The sequence below is a fragment of the Diadema setosum genome, chromosome 14 (genome assembly GCF_964275005.1).
Source record: "Diadema setosum chromosome 14, eeDiaSeto1, whole genome shotgun sequence".
NCBI classification, from domain to species: domain Eukaryota; kingdom Metazoa; phylum Echinodermata; class Echinoidea; order Diadematoida; family Diadematidae; genus Diadema; species Diadema setosum.
This window is the reverse complement of record NC_092698.1, coordinates 29,224,470-29,249,007: the sequence shown is the minus strand read 5'-3', so window position 1 is coordinate 29,249,007 and position 24,538 is coordinate 29,224,470. Positions and strand designations below refer to the sequence as shown.

Sequence of the window (24,538 nt, the reverse complement as noted above, 5' to 3'; positions counted from 1 at the left end):
AAGTATCTATGACAAGACGAGTCATTTAGACTATAGTCCTATAACAATGACTATACCACTTTTTCGTAGAATCTGCTATTGTTGTCAGCCTCCGATGCGTATCTTGGTGGGTAGTTTCAGATGAGAAGCATATTGAAACACAATACAAAGACATGCAGTCATGTGTAGAGAGTATAGATTACGGCAAGTTTATTTATACGTGGTTTTATTATGCGAAGCTATGGTGTTTATACAATATTCTTATAAAAAGTACTTATATTATTAGATCGAATCAAAATCTTTACATTATACGCTTGGCGTCAGTACATATTCATAAAGGGACTCTAATTTCCCCCCCCCCCCCCAATATCAGGCTTTGCATCAAATTTTTGTCAGAATGTTCTTGACAGTATAAAAAAAAAATCAAAGAGTAATAGGCTACATTCCCAGAAAAAGTAATCAAGCTATCATTCTCAAATATTGCATAAGCTCTACGTCCATCATATACACAAAGTGTTTGAAAATACAAAAAAAAAAAAACAAACCTGAATTCTTCAAAAGCAAAAATGTATAAACTAGTGAAAGAACTGGAGTATTGACTGATTCGTGAGTCTGTCATGTCTGTGCTTTATGTAATAGTATGTCACGATCAATAATCACAATAACGAAATATTGAACATTCATGATCTATATAGGCCTATATCACAATATTCCGTGCTGTGTAAATACAGTATATCAAATAAGTGTAATGTCATAGGCATCCATTGCCATGGGAACTGGTTCTAAACAACCTCACCTGCATGGCACATCTGTGAACATTATTGTCGCTAACCATGCATGTATTTGGTTCCAAGCCAAGCTATACGACATAAAAAAATACTGTGACATCACTTCGGTACTCTCTTAACCATCTTTAAGTAATTTTCTCAGTCTGATCGAACGATGATGCATAAGCACTCATTGCAGTGCTGGTAGCATGCAGCTGTATAAGACAGTATAGACTATCACAATTTTGCCTTATAAATTGATGAAGGAGATCCTCATTAATTACTGGCCGAGACTGGAGAGCCACACATGTGACAAGGTATCTTTTGCCTATAGTCAAATAACATGCAAATTTGCTTATGTCCTGTCATTAGAAAGTATAATGACCGGTCATTAGCACTTTCACGTTGCGATGGTGACAGGGAAAGATTTCACTGTGTATCTACGTCAGGAGAACATAATATAGTATGATAGAAACTTTGAGATGAGAGTGATTCATCAAAGATCTGCTCCATCATTCTGTAAGGCAAATAATAGACATAATTTCATTGGGGCATAAGCATGATTACCCACTCTCTGTATATACCTTTGAAACAGTCCAAACACCCTCAGCTAAATATCGCGTGTTGGACTGTTCAAAAACTTGGTACCAAGGGTATGCCCTCACTGAATGAGATGTGTATTGTTTCTAGGCACCTACACCATTTTTACCGCAATGTGAACAAAAACTGTAAAGAACAGACAGCTTACATTTTTATACATTTTCTTACATCAATTTCTTCATTTTTTTTGGAGCAATTGGTCTTTGTTTTTCAAAGACTGAGAAATTATGTCTGTTGAAAAATGGTGTGTCTGTGTGTGCGTGTGTGTGTGTGTATGTGTGTGTGTGTGTGTGCAAGGAGCATAAACTCCTTTGGTGTGTGTGTGTGTGTGTGTGTGTGTGTGTGTGTGTGTGTGTGTGTAATCTTCTCCTACACGCATTATGATATGATTAGTTAACCCTGTTTCGGATATTATGATTCATTTTCAAATTTAAAGCGTTCATAATAGAATTCTATGAATATTTAAATACAGACGTTCACGAAACTGATAGGGTTTCATACCCAATGTAGTCTCTTCGGTCACACACTTCCCTGCTGAAAGCCCTAATATAATTATCTAGTTATAGCATTTCTATATAGCACCAGAGAAAGGTGACAATCAACCCAGTTCTTACACTTTACGCACAGTTTTCATTTAAGTATAGCGATTGAGAATGATGTAGTTATAGTGATATAGTTGACTTTGTCGTGGCTCGGTGACTTTTATAAATACGTTAATAAGTTAAAAGTTTATACTATGTTGATCTTGCAAATTAAAGCATAAACCCATTTCGGATATTGCATACATTACACTTTCAGCAGACATACATACAAAGTGACATAAACAAATTATAATATTCCTTTTTTTTATATTGACTACGCGACACTGAAAACTTTTCATAGAAATGGAAGCTCTTCTTCAAAAGAATCTGCAAGTTTCTAAGAAAGTTCGTCTGAAGGGATAAGACACTGACAATAATATCAAATAGCGCGCATCGATGTTCAAGCTAAGTCTCCGTTAACTCCTAAAAACTCTGTCGAAATAATTTATCAAACAGCTTATCTAGCTACCCATATCAAGTGAGTACATCAAGGCAAGCGACAACTTTACTTCAAGTTCACACGACCAATACATCTCGGGTCCCCATTTTGATGCGGCGCGGCTCATCCGGTATCGGTCGACACTTTGGATTCTCCTGCATGATCACAAGTGTTTTGATTATAATTCACTTTTTCGCTCAGTCTGTCACAGAAATGCTTCCTCATTTCACCTTGTACTTGCAGTCGAATGATTGTGTCTTTGAGCTTCATTTCAGTCTTCCGCTCTTACAAGATTACACATCCCCTTTGCTCCTGCGTCTCAACCTGTTGTGTCGCATCCTGGATTTTCGCGCTGCGTAGCCTCCGTTTCATCCCCCTGGCGTATTTCTTAGGAATGAAAGGAGCCTTGCTCATGTGCCTGCGAGCATCAGCTGCCGTCGTCGGTCGCGATTCGCTTGTCCAACCATCCGCGCGACTGACTGCGGTTTTTGGACGGAGTTCGACGGCGGGGGCATCCGGGTGGAGGATGTGGTGAGCAGCTTCGTGAGGTTGCATGAACCAAATGAGATCTGGGTCACTTACGCCCTCTCCGGCAGAATCATGTAAAGCGTCGGCTGAAAACTACATAGTGATAGTGACAAAATCGTGTTTAAAACATCTGGCATCAGTGCGGGTTGATCGTTGAGAAAAATAATATTATTGCATTAAAGTTAAAACTAACAACAATTCATCTTCCAATGTATTTTATGTTACTCAATATCTAGACTCAGTGGAACTTTTAAGATACAAATAATATTGTCCTATCTATATCACCATTCTCAGAATCAGATGTTGCTTAAATCATTACATTCAATGTATTTGAATCATTCTTAATTTGTTTGAGTTCAAAGAGACGCAAATGACGTTTCATATAAGTGCGTTCAAACTGTATTTTGTCGTATAAGCAGATACCAAACTTACAAATGTGCTCAGGACGTTCAAGATACAGTATCCATCATTATAATTATGTTAGCTTACCATTCAATGTACCCTTCAGTGGCGGATCCAGAGGGGGCGCAACCGGCGCACGCCCCCCCCCCCCATTTATTTTTCGTTAAAAACAAAAGGAATAAAAAGAAAAAAAAAAAGAAATGAAACCCGGAAGTGGCACCAGAAATATTAGTTGCGCCCCCCCCCCAGAATTCCTGGATCCGCCCCTGCCCTTGATTTCTTAAAATTCCCAAATCTAAGCATGTCATGAAATATAGGGCAAGACATGATCTATGATCTAAGGAAAAATAAGGTGACCATTATTTTGCATTCTTGGACACAACGGTGAGCTTAGATCATACAATTATGAAGAAGGAAATATGATGATAATCATAGTGAATACTGATTAATGGTTTTTACCTCCTTCTTTTCCCCGACTTTCTCGAAGATTCGCTCAGCATCCGCCAGGGCAGTCTGCAATGGCAACAGAAAAAAAAAAGTGACTCGAGGCTCCTGAACTGATTATGTTGGTCATTTAACTTTTTACACTCTAAGTAACACTCGTCTGATTTTGCACAATTACCAATTTGATTGAAATCTTTCATTTCACCATCGGTGTCTGTATGAAATCAAAGGCGTACGTAAGTCACTGGGAATCTCTTGGTCTATAATGTGGTATATCAGTTTAACCAGCTGGGGTGTTATTAACGTAGCATATAGTTAACAATATTTTCTTCAAGCTGCCCTAATTTGAATACGTAGATTTTGTGTTGAATATTTATTTCTAAAATGTAGAAACATTAAATCAAATTAAATATAAGCAACATGTAGGCTACCTGAAAGACGTCATTCTTCGAGGTTTCGGAACTCCGTGTGAAGGGACACGGAGGGGCGTTGAAGGAGCCCTGGCTGAAGATAGCGCTGTGCAAACTGTCGCTCTGTTCCGAGTTGATGCCGAGGTCCTCCGAACCCACGAATCTCCAGTTGGCCGTTTTCGGATCGCACGAGTACTGATTGGGAAGCACCGCAGACAAGATTACAGTGGCAACATCTCTACGATTTGGTGTTCTCCAACGTAAAACACCTATTGGTATATTATGTATAATCACGTGACAAAGCTGACCGACCACATGATGACGGCCTGTCGAAAGACCAGCCTATTTCACATCTTGGTTAGATCATAGTAGAAAGTGGTCTCGACTCTACCTGCGTTCGATTCCTAGCCAATTCGCACATCCAAGAATGTGGTGTTTTATCCACATTGTTTTTTGTGTTCCTCAGGAAGAAAAGAGCACTTGACAATGTTTAAGACTCCTTGGGAAGAGTATAGTGATAACATCGACGAAAATACACCCTCCCCCCTCCCCAATAGTAGTAGCAATATTAATGCGTTGATTACGATCACATCGTCATCATTGGCCTTATCATTATTGTCATCATTAGGGTTGTTGTTACCTGGGACAGCATCTTCCAGCCGTGTCGTCCTATCGCATCGACAGCTTCGAGGACGTAATCGACGACGGCATCCGAGAAAAAGAATGGCAGATTCAGTCGGATAAATCCAGGTCTGTTGTCATAGAAAGAGAGAAAGAGTGAGGAGGGGCAGACAGAAATTCAAGTTCGCTTATCTATACTCAGAGGCTAATCTTTTCTTCACTCGCTTCTCATACAGTCTGACGTGGTAACTTATCTTGGCAGATTGCGCTCAATAGTTTGATTTATATTATTTTTTTGATCGAAGGAAAAAATATAATACTCACATTTCCTTCACATAAGCATTATGAAATGCTCTGTGATCTGCTCTATGAACTGCTTATAAGAATGATGAGTGAAGTGCCCGTAAAAGCTGACGGATATATTTCTTTTTGTTATTTTTATTTTACCACATACCGTGCTTTGGTGTATTTCCGTGAAGTTGCGAAGATAAAATACGCAAGATGTCCTCAACGAGGTAAACTAGTTATACCGTCTTGTACATAACAGAGAGGAATAGTACTGTCTGCACTGTTAACAACTTTGCATGTCAGTGACGTAAAATTGATTTCTGAAATCGATCAACAATATATTAGTTTCAATTCAGCGCCAGAGACAATTAACTGATGTACAAGTACTTAAATGACTCCAACTGTTACGTGATACTCACTTCATGATTTCCAGCGGCTCGGCTGTCGTTTTCAGCGATTGGAGCATCTTTCTTGATTTCTTAATTTCAGGAGTTTCAAACTCACTGTACGAGAAAGACCACAATAAGTGAACTTTATTCAGGGATGAGGTCTCCTGAAAAGCATATAAACCGTTTACAAATGAGTTCATACAGAGTGTTAGCGATGACATATAAATTCTTTCCAAAAGGCAGAAATGATCAAGCGGATTAAGTGCTGAGGTGTGAATTTTCTTCAAGTTGTCTCCCTCTACACATAGAATTTGTAAAATCGCAACTGCTGATCTACAATTTTAACAAATTGAGGATAAATTAAAGAAACCTCACACCTCAACCTTCACCCCTCTAATTGATGATATCTTGCTTTCAGAGTAATTGCTGGTCTGCACTTTGTCTCCTTGAAAATTAATAACCTTGTCGGCTTCTAAGCTCTTCATGGGATTTAAACCTCTAAAATGAATATACTTCTCTAAAATGAATACTCTTGGATAAAATGTTGGTACGAAATGTCCCTTAATGGATAAAGAAAACTACTATGTGTCTCAGAGATTTCTATTCAATATCGTCACCATATCATCAAAGACAAATCTCTGTTTTATCTTGACAACAAGCTATAGAAGAAGCTGTTCCCTACAATGTTTAGAGCCTCCAACCTGTCTTCTTTGAGAAAATAGATGAACTTTGCAGCCAGATCCTCGTCAATGCCAAGGAGATCCTGAAAGAAAGAAATGAGATGATAATTTCATCAAGTCTTCCCCCAACGCTGTGACATCTCAATCTTTATATCATGGAGCGCACATTAGGGAGATTTTTATTCCTCTAGTGACACAGCACACAAATAATAACAAGGAGGATAACAAAGTTACCTCAAGAGTCTATTTTAGTAATTTAGACATTTTATTGTGGTAACTTGATGAAGTTAGCGTAATGATCAACCGAGAGAGGTATTCATCAAATTATCATAACCTACATCAGATCAGATCGTAAGGTACTTCGTGCTTGTGACGCACACTAATTCACACACATTAAAATCATCATATTGAATGTGCAGTTTGGAATATGGTACGGGTGAAAGAGTCTCCCGTTGAGGAGATGTTCAGAGTTGAAATCTCTGATATCGTAGCTGCCCATCATTTTCCACAACCTTACTCACCTGAGCGTACGGCCCCGCGCATGCGCATCCTCCCCTAGCCTGGATGCCGTAGAGGTCGTTGAGGAGGACGGCTATGAAGTTGTGATGCAGCATCTTGCCGGTCTTCAGGTGGATGATGAGGAAGGAGAAGATGGGCAGCCGCTCGGCTCGCGTACTCCCCAAGAAGATGAAGCTTGGATTTAGCTTCCATTTCAGGAACGCCTTCCTGTTTATAGGATAACGTAAATCAATCGATTAAACTGACAAAACTGATAAGACGCTTAATTGTTGCCGCCGCTCGTGATAACCGGTGATGTTTGTTATTCCGAAGGCTCGTTCATCCGAAAATGAAATAAGGTTATTTCGAAGGCACAAAACTTCCGTTTACCTAGATGTTTGTTAATCCGAACATTCATTTGCCACGCTATTCCGAAGGTTAACCAGAAAATGAGATAAGGTTCTTTATTCTAAAGGTTCGTTATTCTGACAAAAATGGTGTGTACTATAACGAACCTTCGAAATTATAAATTTACTTCGTTTTCGGATTAACTAACCGTCGGAATGACAACCTTCTGAATAAAGAATCTTTTCTTTTTCAGATTATCGAACCTTCCGAATAACAAGCCTATCACCATTTTCGGATTAACGAAGCTTCGCAATAACTAACCTTATTTCATTTTCGAAATTACGAACCTTTAGAATTACGAACCTTCGGAATAACGGACTGTAACCGTGATGATAATTTTAAACTTATATTGCTGTCTGCTGTTCGTGAGCGAAATTTTGCTTTCGCTCTCAAGGAAGTCAGTTTCAATTCTCAATGGCATATTATCACGTGACCACTTGAAGTTTATAGGAAAGGGAAAGAAAATAAGCGAAATTACACTTAACAAGACATGTGTACTTACTTTGTCAGCTCATGTTCTCGTTCCTCTATCAGGTCTGTGCCGATAGCCTGCATGATTTCAAAATGTTTCAAAACAGAAGATTCATTATCAATATCAAATATTGCAGGAATGTGGAAGGATTCTGTACTATGGTGTTACATATTTTTGGGCATATTATGACAAACATTATACCAATATGCAGGGCTTTGCTTTACTCAAAACAATAACAGTAGGAAAGATGTCAATAAACTCGTAAAACTGTCCTGTACATACCTTGGCTCGGATTTGTAACAAAGAGGGGCATGGCTTTTATCTGTGAATTTCATGTATAGGGTGAAACTGGTTCCATCGAGCCACAGATCAACACAACTACAACAACAACAACAACAACAACAACAACAACAACAACAACAACAACAACAACAACAGCAAACTTTGTTCGGGTATTTCATCTCACGTGTTTCAGCTTGAAGGTGAGGCCTGCGCGGATGGATTCGACAATAGCTGGCGTCCCACCCTCCTCCCTGTCTTCAATGTTGGGCAAGTAGTGATGGGTTTCCCTGGTCACCTGCAAGAAGAGGACACATCATTTTGGGACATAATGATGTCATTCTCCCTGTGTTGGACGTGACGGTATCATACAATATCGCATTTATAGCAGTCTTAAGAAAAACATTACCGGTCAAATTGTCGTATCATACTATATCGCATTTATAGCAGTCTTAAGAAAAACATTACCGGTCAAATTGTCGTAGCATACAAGATCGCATTTATACCAGTGTTGAGAAAAAACATTATCGGTCAAATTACCATCACCTCAAATATCGTCACCTCAATACGAATCAGCATCAGATAATGAAGATCACAAAACTAGTGAGTCAATTTAGCCTAATCTCATCTTCATCCGTTATTTTTCATCTCTCTTCTTTTATTTCATCTTTGACACCGCCATCGTATAACACATATTTTGTTGTTGATGAGCTTTATTGCAATTGCTTGGATTCATGCACATTTGATTTTGAAATAAAGAAGAAGGATTCCAGAGTTAACATTAGTCTTCACGATACGAATGCTCTATAAGGGATCTCAGCTGTCCTAGAGGTGAGACATGCCAAGTTCAGTGCATGGGAAAGATAATAATCGTTCCATTACATCTCAGATACGAGGATGTAAAACCGGGTTTGCAACATTGTTGCCGAATAGAGTCGTCGACTTACATACAGCACCGTTCCTCCCCCGACAGAGTGTGGTACAGGATTAACAAACAGCTTTTTCTTTGCCAGCAGCACACCTGCGGTGGAACAGTAACACCTAATGTAGTCGTTTTCATGTCGTTGTAGAAAATGTCAGCTAGCAATATCCAAAATACCCATTATAGTTCCAGAAACCATCTAGAAATGATCATATAATTATGTAACTACGCTTTCCAAAAGGAGACTCTTGCTCGGGTTCATACAAGAAAAGTTCTGGAAAAAAAAAATAGGCGGCATTGACAAACAAATAAACAAACAAAAAACTTGTTAAAATGTTTACATTGATATCTTTCAATATGAAGAAATGCCGCTACATGTTCTAGAAAAAAAATCATTTCCGCAGCTAATGATTGAGTTTAAACGTATGAGAATTTTTTTCGATAAAGTCTCCAGTATGGTTTTATTGCCAAAACAAGATCAGTCTTTTTGAATAAAAACATGCATAAAGAATGTAATCCAAGACACTGAAAAAAAAAACCAAACAAACAAAGACACAGTAAATATCTGGCATGTATACACTCTTATGTAGTAACCACATAACCTACAATACCCTAAGTGTGACTTCATGATAATGAATGTGGCTCAGATCCTCATATCTTCACTGGAGTCACTTTTCTCTGCATTTAGAACATTCTCCATATTATCACTGTTCCTTAGTATGGAATGAATCACTTGGTCAGTCAATCTGTGATCCACATTCCTATAGATTCCAACTTTTGACTGCAAAGCCGTCAGGATGTCGAAAGGTGAATATCGAATGAAATTATTTTCTTGCATGCAAATTCTTTGCTTACCCGGTGTGCCAACTCCGCCGACGAACTTATGAGGTGAGAGATAGACGGCGTCCTTACTGCAGTCCCCTTCAATACTGCACGGAGGAAACGAACATTCAGTATAACATCAATTGCAAGGTTCAGTGGATCATTATTGAACCAAAAACACGCTAAACTTTATGAGATTCGCTGTACAATAAGTTATTAAGTAAAGTTATATTTTTCATTTACATAAATGAGTTTATTTGGGCGGTTGCAATAGCTCTTTACACTTCACAGAAAGAGATTTTTTTTTAATCTTTAATTTTAAATTCATAAGAATTGTGAAGGGACCCATTGTGTCTATTGTGGGCAGCAGATGTTCTTCCTTTAAGATTTTAATCTTTTATTTTCATCTTACTTTTTTGCATGACATCAGGAGGCCTGTGGATATTCCCTCTTGTAATACAGACGGAGCATACAATACAATATGGCATGAAATTTTGATTTTCAGTAATTGATATCTACAGACATGATAAAGGTTACCTCTGTAGTACACAACATAAAATTAAATAGAATACTCAAGCTCAAAATTTAAATGTCCCTGTTACTTTGGTGTAATTTATTCTAATTTCCTTTCTGTAGTAATTTTTGTGCTTTCCAAGAACTTACCCAGTGTTTTCCGGATTCATGTCTATCCTCAAGTAGGGACCTTGACAAGAGAAAGAGAGCGAGAAAAGACAACACACAAACTTAATTTTGCAGTCATCTTATAATGATCTACAACATCTTTACAGATTGTAATGTCACGATCATGCCGGGATTTGTCATGCAGATTGGCAGACAAAATAAAGCTACATGAGAGCATGTCACAGTTGCTCACCATTCCGAATTTTATCTAATTGTAAAAAGTGGAGCATTTTAAGACAAACTAACAGGAATAGCGGCAAATCAATTCTAGCACCTGCAAGAGGCTTTACGAAAACTAAAATCAAGAAGTGCGGGACAATAATGTAAATCTTGGTACAAAGTTTCTTTTTTAATACGAATATCTATAATAATGAGCATAATTTAGAGATTCAAGGCATCATGTATCTTTTTGCATGTCTTGTGTTTTTTTTTTAATATATGATGTACGAATGACGCTATACGGCTCAACGAACTTTTGAACTTTTTGTGTATTGATGAAATCTGACATAATGCATAGCTAGTATTCAGCGTTCTCATGGGTGCATTCCGATGGTTTGAATTCACATCTTAGGTGAATTTTCAGATTCAACATTCTAAGAGAAGGTTAGTGTCAGAGGAAATAGATTCACTCCTTTGTGAATTTTAGGGGTAAGGCATTTTCGTTGTAATGATCTACGATTAAGTCTGAAATTCTGTATGTATTACGTGCTCTTCATATCTCAATTTCAACCGATTCGCCGATCAAAATTGTGACAAGGAAATGCTTGCACACGCTCTGTCATCCGTCTGTATATCGGTGTATAAGAATAAAACAGTCACACACACACACACACAAACACACACACACACACACACACACATATATATATATATATATATATATATATATATATATATATACATATATATAGGCGACTCTCGTTATAACGAGGACCTTGGGACCAGCATTTTTGTTGATTTGTTTGTCAGGGATTTTTTTTTTCTCGTTATACTGGAATTTCTTTAGTTCATACAAATATGGAGGCAATAATTCTGGGACCTGAATTCTTACTCCGATATAACACTAATTTCGTTATATACGAGCGCATCATCTGCAATAGTTTCTTCAGTTTCTTCAGGAGACATAATTCTACAAAAAAAAAAGAAAGACAAGAAAAAACAGAAAACAAAAAAGCGTGTCCAAACCTGCAGTGGCGTAGTCCCAGAAGGAGAGGGCGCCATATTTGTGTAACAGCGCCGCCACGGCGTGAGTGTCGGAGATGATCCCAGTGACGTTCGATGCAGCCGAGAAGCAACCGATGAGCAGGCAACCCTTTTTCTGATGTAACTGGAAAGATGCATGGGCGTAAATCCCGGGGGGGATGGGGGGGATATATCCCCCCCTGAAATGGAGGAGGGGGGGATGACCTGTACAATCATCCCCCCCCCCTGAATTTTGAGGGAAAAAATGGAGGAAGCAGAAATGTGATTGTAACAATTTTGACATAATTATTGCATGACGCTTGTACGCCGGCCTTCAGACAGGTAACATAGCTGAACAGTATTCTATCTTGTAGGAAAATGTATACATAATTTTCTCAAGCGCTCGCTCGCTTCGCTCGCTCGCGAAGAAAGTAACATCGACATACAGTCACTGTAAGGTATGGCTCAGACGTTGACAACGTCAAATAGTATAGGCCTACATGTAAACATGCTATGACGCGAGTAACTGGGGACCATCTGCAAAATATGTACGAAAACAAACAAACAAACAAACAATAACAAAAACTATATCGTCATAATTGAACCCCCTCCATTTCCTGAATCATTTCTTTAGAAACGACAGTGACTGATTACTCAGTCAGGATACATCTATGGGCATTCCCAGGGAAGATCAGGGGCGTCAAATCTATCTGGGGGGGGGGGGGGGCAAAGGGGCATTTGCCCCGCCCCTTTGGAAGTGTTTAGGCAGACAAATCATTTATCCCCCAGCAATTCCCGAGATGAGGACAAATCTCGAACTTTCTTAATGGAAAATTGTCCAAATATCCCCAGAACTATGCACCAGATCGTTATATTGCAATCATAAGCATGCAAAAGCTCCGCTATACAGGATCCCTTTCGATAAACTTTGTACACTTTTGACATTGACGTATATATCCCTAATTCATCAAAGAGTGCGCAGCAGATCTTTCACTTAACAAAAGCACCCTCATATGCAGAGGCGTCGATCGGGGGGGGGGGGGATGGTTCTCCCATAAAAGTGGGACAAACAAAAGCGAAAAATATAGCTACAAACGGCAGTTTTTGGAGTGTAAAATATCAAAATTTTAAAGCTCGCTCGCTCCGTTCGCTCGCATTCAACCATAATGCCATTCTCCTGATGTTGCTGCCAGTGACTGACAGCAGTTTTCAGCCGGTGCGCCCCCCTCAATTTCCAAAGCGAAAAATATATCTACGAACGGCAGTTTTGGGACTGTAAAATGTGAAAATTTTGAAGCTCGCTCGCATCAATCATTATGCCATTCTCCTGATGTTGCTGCCAGTGATTGACAGCAGTTGAGCCCGGTGCGCCCCCCTTAATTTCCAAAGCGAAAAATATAGCTACGAACGGTAGTTTTTGGACTGTAAAATGTGAAAAATTTGAAGCTCGCTCGCTTCGCTCGCTCGCATTTAATCATTATGCCATTCTCCTGATGTTGCTGCCAGTAATTGCCAGCTGTTTTCGCCCGGTGCGCTCCCCTTTATTTCCAAAGTGAAATAATACAGCCACAAACGGCAGTCTTTGGACTGTAAAATGTCAAAATTTTCAAGCTCGCTCGCTCCGCTCGCTCGCATTTAACCTCTATGCCATTCTCCTGATGTTGCTGCCAGTGATTGCCAGCAGTTGCGCCCGGTGCGGCTCCCCTTAATTTTCAAAGCGAAAAAGTATAGCTACAAACGGCAGTTTTTAGACTCTAAAATGTGAAAATTTTGAAGCTCGCTCGCTCCGCTCGCTCGCATTTAATTGCTATGCCATTCTCCTGATGTTGCTGCCAGTGATTGACAGCAGTTGCGCCCGGTGCGGTCCCCCTTAATTCCAAAGTGAAAAATGTAACTACGAACGGTAGTTTTGGGACTGTAAAACGTGAAAATTTTGAAGCTCGCTCGCTTCGCTCGCTCGCATTTAATCATCATGCCATTCTCCTGATGTTGTTGCCAGTAATTGCCAGCAGTTTTCGCCCTGTGCGCCCCCTTTATTTCCCAAGCGATAAAATACAGCCACAAAGGATCAGTTTGGGGGACTGTAAAATATCAAAATTTTCAAGCTCACTCGCTTCGCTCGCTCGCATTTATTCGTTATGCTATTCTCCTGATGTTGCTGCCAGTAATTGCCGGCAGTTTTGCCCGGCGTGTCCCCCTTAATTTCCAAAGCGAAAAAATACAGCCACAAACGGCAGTCTTTGGACTGTAAAATGTCAAAACTTTCAAGCTCGCTCGCTCCGCTCGCTCGCATTTGACCGCTATGCCATTCTCCTGATGTTGCTGCCAGTGATTGACAGCAGTTGCGCCCGGCGCGGCCCCCCTTAATTTCCAAAGCGAAAAAGTATAGCGACAAACGGCAGTTTTTAGACTGTAGAATGTCAGAATTTTCAAGCTCGCTCGCATTTAATCGCTATCAAATAGCGGCCATTCTCCTGATGTTGCTGCCAGTGATTGACAGCAGTTGCACCCGGTGTGCCCCCCTTAATTTCCAAAGCGAAAATATAGCTACAAACGGCAGTTTTTGGACTGTAAAATGTCAAAATTTTCAATGCAAAATGATTTATACCCCCCCCCCCCCATTTGCTTCGCTCCCTCACATAACCGCTCCTCCTATAGGTCAAATCCTGTCTACGCCGGTGATAGGCCCCACTATTTAGTAGGCCTTCACAGTGATGTCGCACAGGCGGAGCAAGAGCTGAAATACCACGATTTAGTCTTTCAATAATATATTGTGAATATTTCATTTTCTTATTTTTCTTTTAAGAAAAGAAAAGAAAATTTTCACCAAAAGTGTGCACCAGATCGCTGAATTTCAGGTCTGAAAATGCAAAATCTTCCTCGTGTGGGAGAGGGATACCCCCCCCCCTACACACCCTCCCCCCATTCGGTCGCTCCGCTCCCTCTCACAGATATTTAAAAAACAAAAAAATGTCTTCATACTTTTAAGGTCTGATTTTCCGCCGAAAGTCATCTGACAAGCAAAAAAAAAAAAAAGCAACAAGAACAAAAAGTCTTCATATTTTTGCTGCCACTTTCCTCCCACTTTATATTTCATGCAAAAGAGTGGGACATCCGGTCCCTGTAAAGTGTGTGTGTGTGTGTGTGTGTGGGGGGGGGGGGCACCAAGCTTCTTCCCCCCCCCCCCCCCCCCCCCCCGGTCCGGTTATGGGCTTGTAATCGTGGTGATGGTGACCATCCCCCCCACTCCTCAGTACGGATTTACGCCGTTGGAAAGATGATACCAAAGAGTATACCTATAACGTTTACTCTGCTGTTATCTTTTTATCTAGTGTCATTAAGCAAAGGGTGTAAAAAAACACTTTTACTGATAACAATTCTCTTTGATGGTGCTTATCACATTAATGCAACCGCAAATGAGAGTGTACTGGTGAATCTAAATTGTAAAGGTGTGAAAATTAAGGTCAATAACTGATAACAGCTGGTAGTAATGCATTGATGTAAACTAATGTTCTCCGAGGATATAAGCACCGGACAGTAAGGCATGCAGAAAACACAAATAATTTCTTCACTAGGAGTGTCCTCTGCAAGAGATTTCTGAAATTCGATAATGGCGGAAGAATAAACGATGGAGGAACTCAAACAACATAGGTGAGTCAGCTTGTCTTTTTCTCCAAACTTTTGGGAGTGTAAACAAGGAACACACTGTCGCTTTCTGTTCAGTATACCTACTCTACGATAATCCTCTTTTTTTATTTCTTTCTTTTTCACACTAGACGGAGATTTTCAAAGCGTTAGTTTTTTCCTTTTGTTTGTTTGGTTGCTTTTGTTGTTGTTGTTGTTTTTGGTGGATCTAGGTGTCGTTCTAAACCATAGCCAGCTTAATCAAGAAGAGTGTGTGTTGATGACCTTGCTCTCAATGAGCCCAATGTTAAAGCCTGCTTTGAGCTCTATAGATGGGGATGAAGTATCCAGACCCTTTAATAATTCACAATAGAACACATCGATGCGCTTTTACTTTTGTAGGGTCTCTGTGGGCCCGACCAGCCCATTGTAGCCTGCATGGATGAAGTCAAGCGTCCATGCGCTTAAAGTAAAAACAGCTTTCGACTATTTTATGGCTGGCCTAATACTCTTCTCTGCGTTGCCTACTTTCACCAGAGGAACGAGTCATTGTTTTAGGTTTGCTGTTGTTGTGCATTCCCAGATTGTTCATATATTTTCATATAGGGCTTATCTTCAAGTGTGTTCAGTTGTTATTTTGACCTTAAACATCTAGCGCGTTAATAAAATGTGACGCATTAACTCACCACCAACTGTTGTTCCAGGATTCTGGTGTTTACCAATCCTTGCTCGTCGTCTCGAATCCTGACAATCTGTGATGAAATATTAGTTTTTAAAAAAGGTAAGTGTATGTAGACACAAACTGATGAAATAATTAGCAAAATAAGAAGTAAAGCAAGTTGCAAATATATATATATATATATACACGGCTTTTTCTAATGTGAAGGAGAAACAGCTCTGTACGAGGACGCGTCAATAGCAAAGCCTCTCATATCCTTGAAATCGATTTAAAAAACCGCCTTCATAAAACTCACTCATCTATAGACGTTGCGAGAGAAAGCAGTAAGCTGTTACCAAGCAACAGACATGACAAAAGGCATGTCCCTTCCCTCCCCTCCCTATCAGATTAAAATACACCCCTCCCCTGAAATATCATCAACTTAAAAGCAAACTAATTAACCAAGACGAAATCATATAAACATGCTTACTTTTGCCCCAGACTCCTTCCAAGGTAGAATGTTAGAATGGTGCTCATAGGGTCCAACGAACACCACCTGTAATGATAGAAGCATAATTATATAGACATGACAGTATCATGTCTGAGTGATTTAGGCAAAATACTGTAGTTGACCCGAGTATCGTTATTTTTTTGTAAATCCTGCATAAGAGAATACGATACGTTGAGATCTTATAGTGGAATCAATTGCTAAACGAACCTCACTTCTGTCCGTCTGTCTGTCTGTCTGTCTGTCCGTTTGTTTCGCCGATTCTCTCTCTCTCTCTCTCTCTCTCTATCTTGTTATCTCTGTCTATCTGTCTGTCTGCATGTCTGTATCTATCTGTCTTTTTTCTCTCTCTCTCTTTTTTATTCTGTCGTCATGTTCTGAATTTTGAATTCAAAGGTGATTTAAATCCTCTCAACAGTGATTGCATCACGCATCACACAATACCCTATTTGTTCATTCATATAATGATATATACGTCTTCTTATTGAAAATGGGGACATAAGAATTTTCCCCCACACAATTGAAAAAGAGCATTGATCGTTTCTTTACAGAACTTCCCAAACCTGTCAATTCTTTGTTAATACTTGACCCCTTTTTCAACGGATAGAAATGTTTATGCCGAAGCTGACGGTGAGGTGTTTTCATTTCATGAGTTTTGTTCAGAAGCAGGTGCACTTTTTTTTCTCTGCTCAGTCTTTCTATAAAACGCGCGTCACTTTTCCATAACTGAAAAATCATATTAAAAAAAAAGTCAACAACACAAAGAGGGAATTGTTTGAAACGAGGATTGATTATGCCGACGTCAAATCACGCCTTGGGCAAATATTTTTCTAGGCCGTCAATAACTTGAACAAGAACTCTAATTCATCTAGGTATGTATGAACGTCGAATGCTTTCCTTTTGTACTTGTACGACATATCTTGTTGTAGTGTTCGAGACGAATATCACCGTACATCTCTTCTTGTGATCTAAAATGGAACTTTGAAGAACCTGTCAAAATCAATGTAACCCAAATTTTCACTCCGTTGCCAATGGGGCAATTGCGTCCTCGTGAGAGAGCACTCACGCAAGATATTAGAATTTTTCCTCGGAGTGGAATGTGCAATAATAAGTCCATCATCAGAATGGAAGGAATATCGAGCGATCCTCCTTACCGTTTTCTTAGCTCGGGCGCCCTTGAGCATGAGCGCGGAGACGAGCTTGTTGACGGCACCCGTCGTCCCGCTACCGGTGAAGATGAGGGCGTCCTCTTCGGTGGCGTTCACGCACTTCTTGATGATGTCTCTTTAAGATTATTTTTTTTTTTGAATTAATTTGCAAACATTTTCACGAGTCAATAAACAAACAAACATATTCGTAAAGTGCAGTGAGATTGTTTGGTTGGTTTTAAGAGAGAGTTAGGGAAAGTTTGAGGGCTTTGCGTGTGCACGTGTGTTTCCTCTTCTCAAAAGTTATCCGGGACAAAAGGCCTATACGAATGTACGCCATGCGTTTATTTCATAATGCAATACTACCGCTATTCATTCACGAACTGTCTACAATCTATCAATACCAATTTTGCATTCTATGTGTTGTTATGACTTTGTGATGATCAATATCTGTCATGTTCTTGAGGCAAAAGATAAAAAAAAAACACTGAAAACTTGAATTTGACTATTCTACCTTTTTTAAAGAAAGCTCGGTAATCCAACTTTTTTTAATCGAATGCGATATTCATTCACCCAAGTTGTGTGCGACTGGAGATCAACAAAACAGAAGACAGAATAACCATTGGCAATCAGTATAGATGTGAAACAGTTGGAGGAAAAAGAGAGGGACCACTCCCAACATTGTCTATGATACCTTGCCTCGTGCCGAAATTTGGTGGTCTGTCGTGCCATGAGTCCCGTTGTCGTGTGCGTGTTGGCATACAAGGGTTGAACGTGATCTTTGATGTAATCCTCAATGAAAGACAGGGGTCTGAAAAAAAAAAACGGAATTAAGACACTGCCACTTCTACCTAAATTTTGGCACAAAAATTTCGTATGTTTATGTCATAATTTTGAGCTGCGCGTCTGTGAGGCAACGCAATCCTTATCATAATAAGTGGTTAAAAAATGATGTTGATCCCAAAAGCCGTCGTGAGATTCTGAATTTAAAATTGGCGCCTTTTGTGTGGAGGCTAGTTCAAGGTGTTGAAATGAATTGCTTGTTGACAAAGCATAAGACGATTGGTAGAATTTTTACCACATCATAGGTTACTCCAATAATATCTGTTTGGGTTTATTTCCATATTTTTGTTATTTATCTTTAAGCACAGTCAGCATGAATGTTGGATCGCAGGTTGTTAAGGTACTGACGGAATCGTTGAAAAACTTCCATGATGTTTTGCATTCGGAAACGTTCATACAGTAATGTTAGGCCAAAGAATATGTATACTGATGGGCCCTATAAGAAAATGCCCCATTGTTCCTGGATAATACTTAATGGTATACGTTCATTACAGACGTGCATGATAATCCGCATGATTTCAAGTAGCCATGGTATAGGTTGTTTGATTTGTTTCTCTCTCTCTCTCACACTTCTGTCAGGGATGACATATCTGACTGTTTCCTTTCTTGTTGAATAAAATAATGAGCTCTCGTATTAGTTTATGTTAGTCAGTCGTGATAATAAAGTCTCTTTAATTCAATACAAACAGAAGACAAATTTTGCGTTCGCGATACCTCCAACTTATCAACGATTGCATCCTTCATCTTTTACCCGAATAAAATCCACTCTACATGACAATGCTACACAGGAATCATCCAGAACATTCGCCCATTGTCATTTCTTTGGCGAACAAAACTGCATTGTCGAATATGTCAAATTCTTCTTCATTCCCTCCCCCCCCCCCCCCCCCCACTCTATTGATATATACACCACTATTTATATAGGGGACATTGTTCTTACCTCCCCGACGCCGTGTAGTCACAGTAGACCACTGGTGCAAAAGACAAACAAAATGAAAAGAGAGAAGGAACAACAACATCAACAAAATGGCTATTTTTCTGTTTGATTCCAAAAGCATGATTCTCCCAGAATGATTATGGGTCGTCAGTCAGGCGAGAAATATTATTTGCGCTTGACCCTAAACTGATCGTGTGTGTTTGCGTTACATCGCGATGGTATATATACTCTCAAGCTTTCATACTGAGAAACTAAGGGGGAAAAAGGTTTCTGATCCATCAAGGTGGGCTGAAATGTCAGTGGCAGAAGAAAAGCGCCGAGAAGATATGGTCACCAAGCATTGACTTACATTATTGTGTATTCAATGTACACACACAAGCAAAACCCCCACATGCAAACAACTACTAATAACATCTGAACCTTACTGTACGTCAAAATCTGTTCGAATATCACGCAGCATGTTGGCATTAGTCAGGAGTCAAGACTGTATAGGGATTATAGAATTGTGTTCTTTCTTACATCTATCTCATTTTGTTGTGGCCTTTTAGTCAAATTTTTAAAGACCTGTCTCGTGACATAAAACCCGGAATTTTGTGTACTCTCCATTTCCCTGTCCACTCACGCGATTTTTCCATCGGTAACGAGAAAAAAAGAACGATTGTTGATATACCCTGGTTATTTACCATGATAACCGAGATACCTGTTCTGTGTACATGGAGACATCGTGCTCCTATATACACATGGCAATTTTAACTGAAGTGAGTTCTTGTGATGAGAAGTTATACACGATACAGATTATAAAATGGAGTCCCCGATTCTGACGAACATTGTCACACCAGCTTCTACAGACATCATATAATTACATCAAAATGATCATCACTAACATATTCAATTCTCATGTCTGTCTATTAGCATTTCAGTCAAAGAACTTGTAATGGGTAGATAAAAGAAACACGGATTTCCCTGGTTGAGGTTGGAAAGGAAGAAAATGTTTTACATATTGGCTGCAAACCGGTAAAGCAATATTGTAGGATATGATACGCTTATACTTTAACCATACATTGTATGAAACATATACATACATACATATAATTACATACATGTAGACGCACACACACATACACACGCACATACACACACATACACATACACACACATACACATACACACACACATACACATGCACACACACTTTATGTATATATTTTTTTCTTTCTTTTCTCAAAGACATTTTCTTTGCTCAAAATTGTCACTAATTCGTTTCTTGTCAGTTTTCCCTTTGTTTTTAGTATTACTTTGCATTTATAATGTACACATGTTTACATGAATGTAGGCCAAGGATATTCATTGTCATGTGATTGTATCAATGTAATCGAAAGCATAAGTCTCACACAGCACAGAAAAGGGACAAGACAGAATTAAAAACACCGAGTCCTTTATGTAAAATTGTGTGAAATAATGATACAAAAACAAAAGACTAGCAGAAGAAAACAACCTTAAAGGGATGGTATAGTATTGGTTAAGGAGAGAATTCAGCTTTTAACTTTTTGCGAGATACTTAGAAACCACTTCATGAAAAGTTTGCAAAGCATACAATATTCTAAGAGGAATTCAAACTTTATTTGATGAAAATCGGTTTTGAAGTGGCTGAGATATCCAACAAAAAAGTAAAACAAAGCGATTGTAATAAAAAGTGGGTCCCACCTTTTATCAGGATCGCTTTGTTTTGGATATCTCAGCCATTTCAAAATTAATTTTCATCAAATGAACTTTGAAATCCTCTTAGAAAAACATGCTCACTCATATCTCATAAGAGATTTCTCATTATCTTTAAAAAACAAATAATGATAAAAAAACGATAATAACCTCAAGCCCCATCTCAACCGAACCTGTACAATCCCTTTAAAACAAAACAACGTCATTAAACATCATTAAAATCACTCAAGAACTGTAAAGTTCGTTGTTCAGTGTTCATTTTCTTCTTTTTTTTTCTCTTATCTTGTTTTTTGGATATTCGAACGGATGCTGTCAAAGCGGTATACAGGATAGAAATCTGATTTTGGAGTAGAGTTTTGTCGGTATAGTAAGCTGATTAACGCTGGACCACCACCCTTTTCTTTGACTGGTACTGTATACTGGAATATTCACACTATTTGGTGATGAGGTTTCTTACAAACTCATCTTAAAGATTTCCGAGCCATGAAATATCCTTTTGACCCTTGTCTGGCACTTGTTTTGGCAACACGAGTTAAGCTGCATTGAAGTTAGTTGGTTACGCTAATAAAATTAAACTATTAAAGAATGTGACACAGAAGCAGCGTCTTTGAATTCCCTTTGCTCTTTGTTGAGCCTTTGTCACCCTTGAGTTGATCTTATGTCTACCTGCAAACCGTTTTCGATTACATCTCATTGTTACGACATCCTCCTAATCAGGTATCGTTTTAAGTAATCCTTTATTATTCATGGTATTCCAAGTTCTACCAGACAAGGTATCTCCTCACCCCTCCCTCACCCCTCCTTCCTCACCCTCCCTTCTTCCTGTCTCTTTTTGTTTCAATGAAAAGGCAACTGACACTAATCTGTTTATCTTTGGGAGTCGAGCGGAACGTTCCATTCTCCAGAATCGAACGGAATGGAACTACTATAGTACCTTCCTTAAGCCACACACTCCAGTCACGGCTATTAACGATGCTCAGTATAGAATAATAGTCATTCTATGTAAAAGCCTATCGATATCCCACGAAAAAAAAAAAAAAACAAAACAGAAAAACGCGCGCGCACACACACACACACAGAGACACACACACAAGAACTTTACCCTAGGAGGACATAAACCACGGTTAGCACTGGTCAGGCTGGTGTTCAATTTTGCACAAAAATTGTCCTGGAATACGGTAAAAAGACAATTCAAATGATATCGCGCAAATGCCCTTGTTGTGTAAATTTTACATATACTGACGACTGTATATTGATCGAATCGTGACATCATGACTGTGTACGTCACTGTTTACATGCATAAGCCTATGTCTTTTCGATTCCCTCCCCTACGTCACCCTCGCTCGTCACAACCCTTGTGTAACGGGACAGGATGGAAGTCATGAAATATCCGTGTTGAATCACTCCTCGTGATTATTTACTCGATTTAAATTAGATGGCGTGTTTAGTTTATTGACTGACCAAGAATTTTCTTTTTCACTGAAATGAAAAATCAAAACAATAAAAGGTCAAATAATGCATCGATTTAACAAAAAGTTATTATACAAATATGTTAAAATGACAATCATGTAATTACCTAGGTGTTAAAATAAAATAGCGATGTAATCATCCGATTTCCATATCTTATATAATAGCAGTTGTGTCATAATATAGTAATCTTTCAATCAGACTGCTTCCAAGATCAGCATGATTCAATGACTCGTGTATTTCCTCTGCCTATATGTATCTACTAGTATCTGCATTATCCATGCCTGCAGTTGAGTTTGTTGAAGTGTGTTTGTTTCTGCCCAGGTGTGTTCTGCAAGTAAGTGCTTAATTATTTTGAGACAGAGTGATGATACTCGGAATAGACAACTGACAGGTACTATCACGGACAGGTATTGGTAGTGGCTTTTCATGGATTTAGGTGGGCACTCATGCGTTACGTGCAGGATTAGGACGAAATATCTCAAGGGAGGAAAACAAAAAGAAACTGAACAAATGGTGGCTTTAACAGTTCAAGATGCGTTTCCAGATTTAGAGAAGTTTGACCATTGTCTGACAGGTCAAAGTAAGTTAGACGAGTACTTTGAACTCTTCTGGCAAATAGAGGTCATCGATTGTTTTTTTTTTTCGTAAGTACGTTACATCTGTGTTGATACGCAAGCGTCATTCAGTCTACTAGTACCTGATCCGTTTAACAAAAAATGAACGAACGCGCGCGCACACACACACACACACACACACACACACATTTTTTCGTTTATATACATATTTATGTATATACATTTTACATTCATATATAATTATATACATATATTCAGATACTTATATATTTATACATGTAATACATTAGATTCTCTTATATATTCATATATTTATATAATTATTATGTAATACAGAGCTCGACACAATTTTTTTTTTCTCAAGGAATTCATTATAAACAAAAGGAAGTATAACAATCTAGGCCCTATTTCGAATCTTAGTTGCCCAGTCAGGCCACCAAAAGATGGTCTGTTTGAAATTTTGGTGGCCCGACGTCGATCTTTATAGGCCCCGGACCATCGGACCATCGGGCCACCAGGCCTCCGCTAACGTCGAGCCGTGAATATATAACAGAAACTACACACCAAATGATAGCATGATTCATAGGAGAATTGAATATCTAACCTAGTCTTTCTCCAAATGGTCCAGGAGACCACGTGTCTTTCCCGATCACATGTTCTTCTACGTAGCTGAGCAGAGCACGTCCCTCGGCTTGGTCGTGTTCACGACCGTTTTCGCTTCCAGAGCTGTGGCCCGAGTCGGGTGAACTCTCTCCGTCACGGCGAACTTTTCCAACGTGTTCCTCTATGATCGCGTCATCGAGATCGCGCAGGAGTTCGTCGGCAGCACCGAGGGTGATGTCCACGCCACTGATTGTCCGATTGGACGACGTCATATTGGAATGAGATGTGTGTTCTTGTCGTGACTCTACGAAGATTTTTTTCTTCATAACAAATGTCACAGTGTCCCGAGTAGAAATTGTTAGATTTTTAATGGTATTCAATTTTGCAAAAGTTTGGAAATAATATGCTTGTCAAACATTTTGAGCCCATAGTAGATCTTCCATCCGACTTTCGTATAGGTTTCTGAAATGACAACAGAAAAAAAAAATCACTTTTATTAGTTGCAAAGCTTTCAAGATCACGTGCAGCTGACATGATTTAGGGCTAAAGTGTTTTACTCATAACTGAGGTGACGAACTCATGGCAAATAGAGGTGAACAAAAAAGAAATATATGAAAGGGAAACAGCAAAGGAAACAAAACTAATGCTTGTGCAAAGAAAAATATATTACAGTGACATACTTTACCCTCTGAAGCAGGCAGGTAAAATGACTTGCTCGTTTTTCATGCACAATTCGTCGTCAAATTATCTGTATGCAGCGATAATACATATTGAACTTGTTGCACGTGAGATCCACTCATGTATGAATGTACGTTATCATCTCTTTTAACAAGAGCTACAATGAAATGTCACGCTTGAAGACCTTTTGAACGTAAGGACATAACACAGATCCCAAATTTTCGATACTGAGCAATAGCAATAGGGTCGAACTTTTTGTCTATGTCATGGTATATAGGCGGTTGGATAATAATACACGCATGTCTGTCTGCCAATGAAAGCGACAAGTTAAGCTCTCGCAGATCAAAAAAAAAAATCTTTCTCAATTATGAGGGAGAAAGAATAAA

At 39.1% G+C, this 24,538-nt stretch overlaps 1 protein-coding gene across 1 annotated transcript; it reads right to left on the bottom strand.

Moving 5' to 3' along the window:
• Positions 1-2,651: 2,651 nt before the first annotated feature.
• Positions 2,652-23,746, bottom strand: LOC140238267 (probable cysteine desulfurase). The gene is made up of 19 exons (XM_072318203.1): positions 23,476-23,746; positions 19,114-19,144; positions 18,025-18,141; positions 17,337-17,466; positions 16,165-16,230; positions 15,703-15,768; positions 11,396-11,537; positions 10,193-10,232; positions 9,563-9,636; positions 8,733-8,806; positions 7,973-8,083; positions 7,537-7,583; positions 6,650-6,854; positions 6,150-6,211; positions 5,479-5,562; positions 4,791-4,902; positions 4,172-4,345; positions 3,756-3,809; positions 2,652-2,987 (listed from the first exon to the last, which is right to left on the bottom strand). Exons 1-19 carry the CDS (start codon positions 23,744-23,746, stop codon positions 2,652-2,654), a joined length of 2,196 nt encoding a protein of 731 aa, XP_072174304.1.
• Between the last annotated feature and the right edge of the window lie 792 nt (positions 23,747-24,538).

Coding starts and splice junctions, on each gene's coding strand:
- LOC140238267 (XM_072318203.1), bottom strand. CDS start 23,746: ATGACGTCGTCCAATCGGACAATCAGTGGCGTGGACATCACCCTCGGT. Junction 16,231..17,336: donor GCGCCCGAGCTAAGAAAACG/GTAAGGAGGATC, acceptor CTATCATTACAG/GTGGTGTTCGTTGGACCCTA. Junction 5,563..6,149: donor TATTTTCTCAAAGAAGACAG/GTTGGAGGCTCT, acceptor TTTCTCGTACAG/TGAGTTTGAAACTCCTGAAA.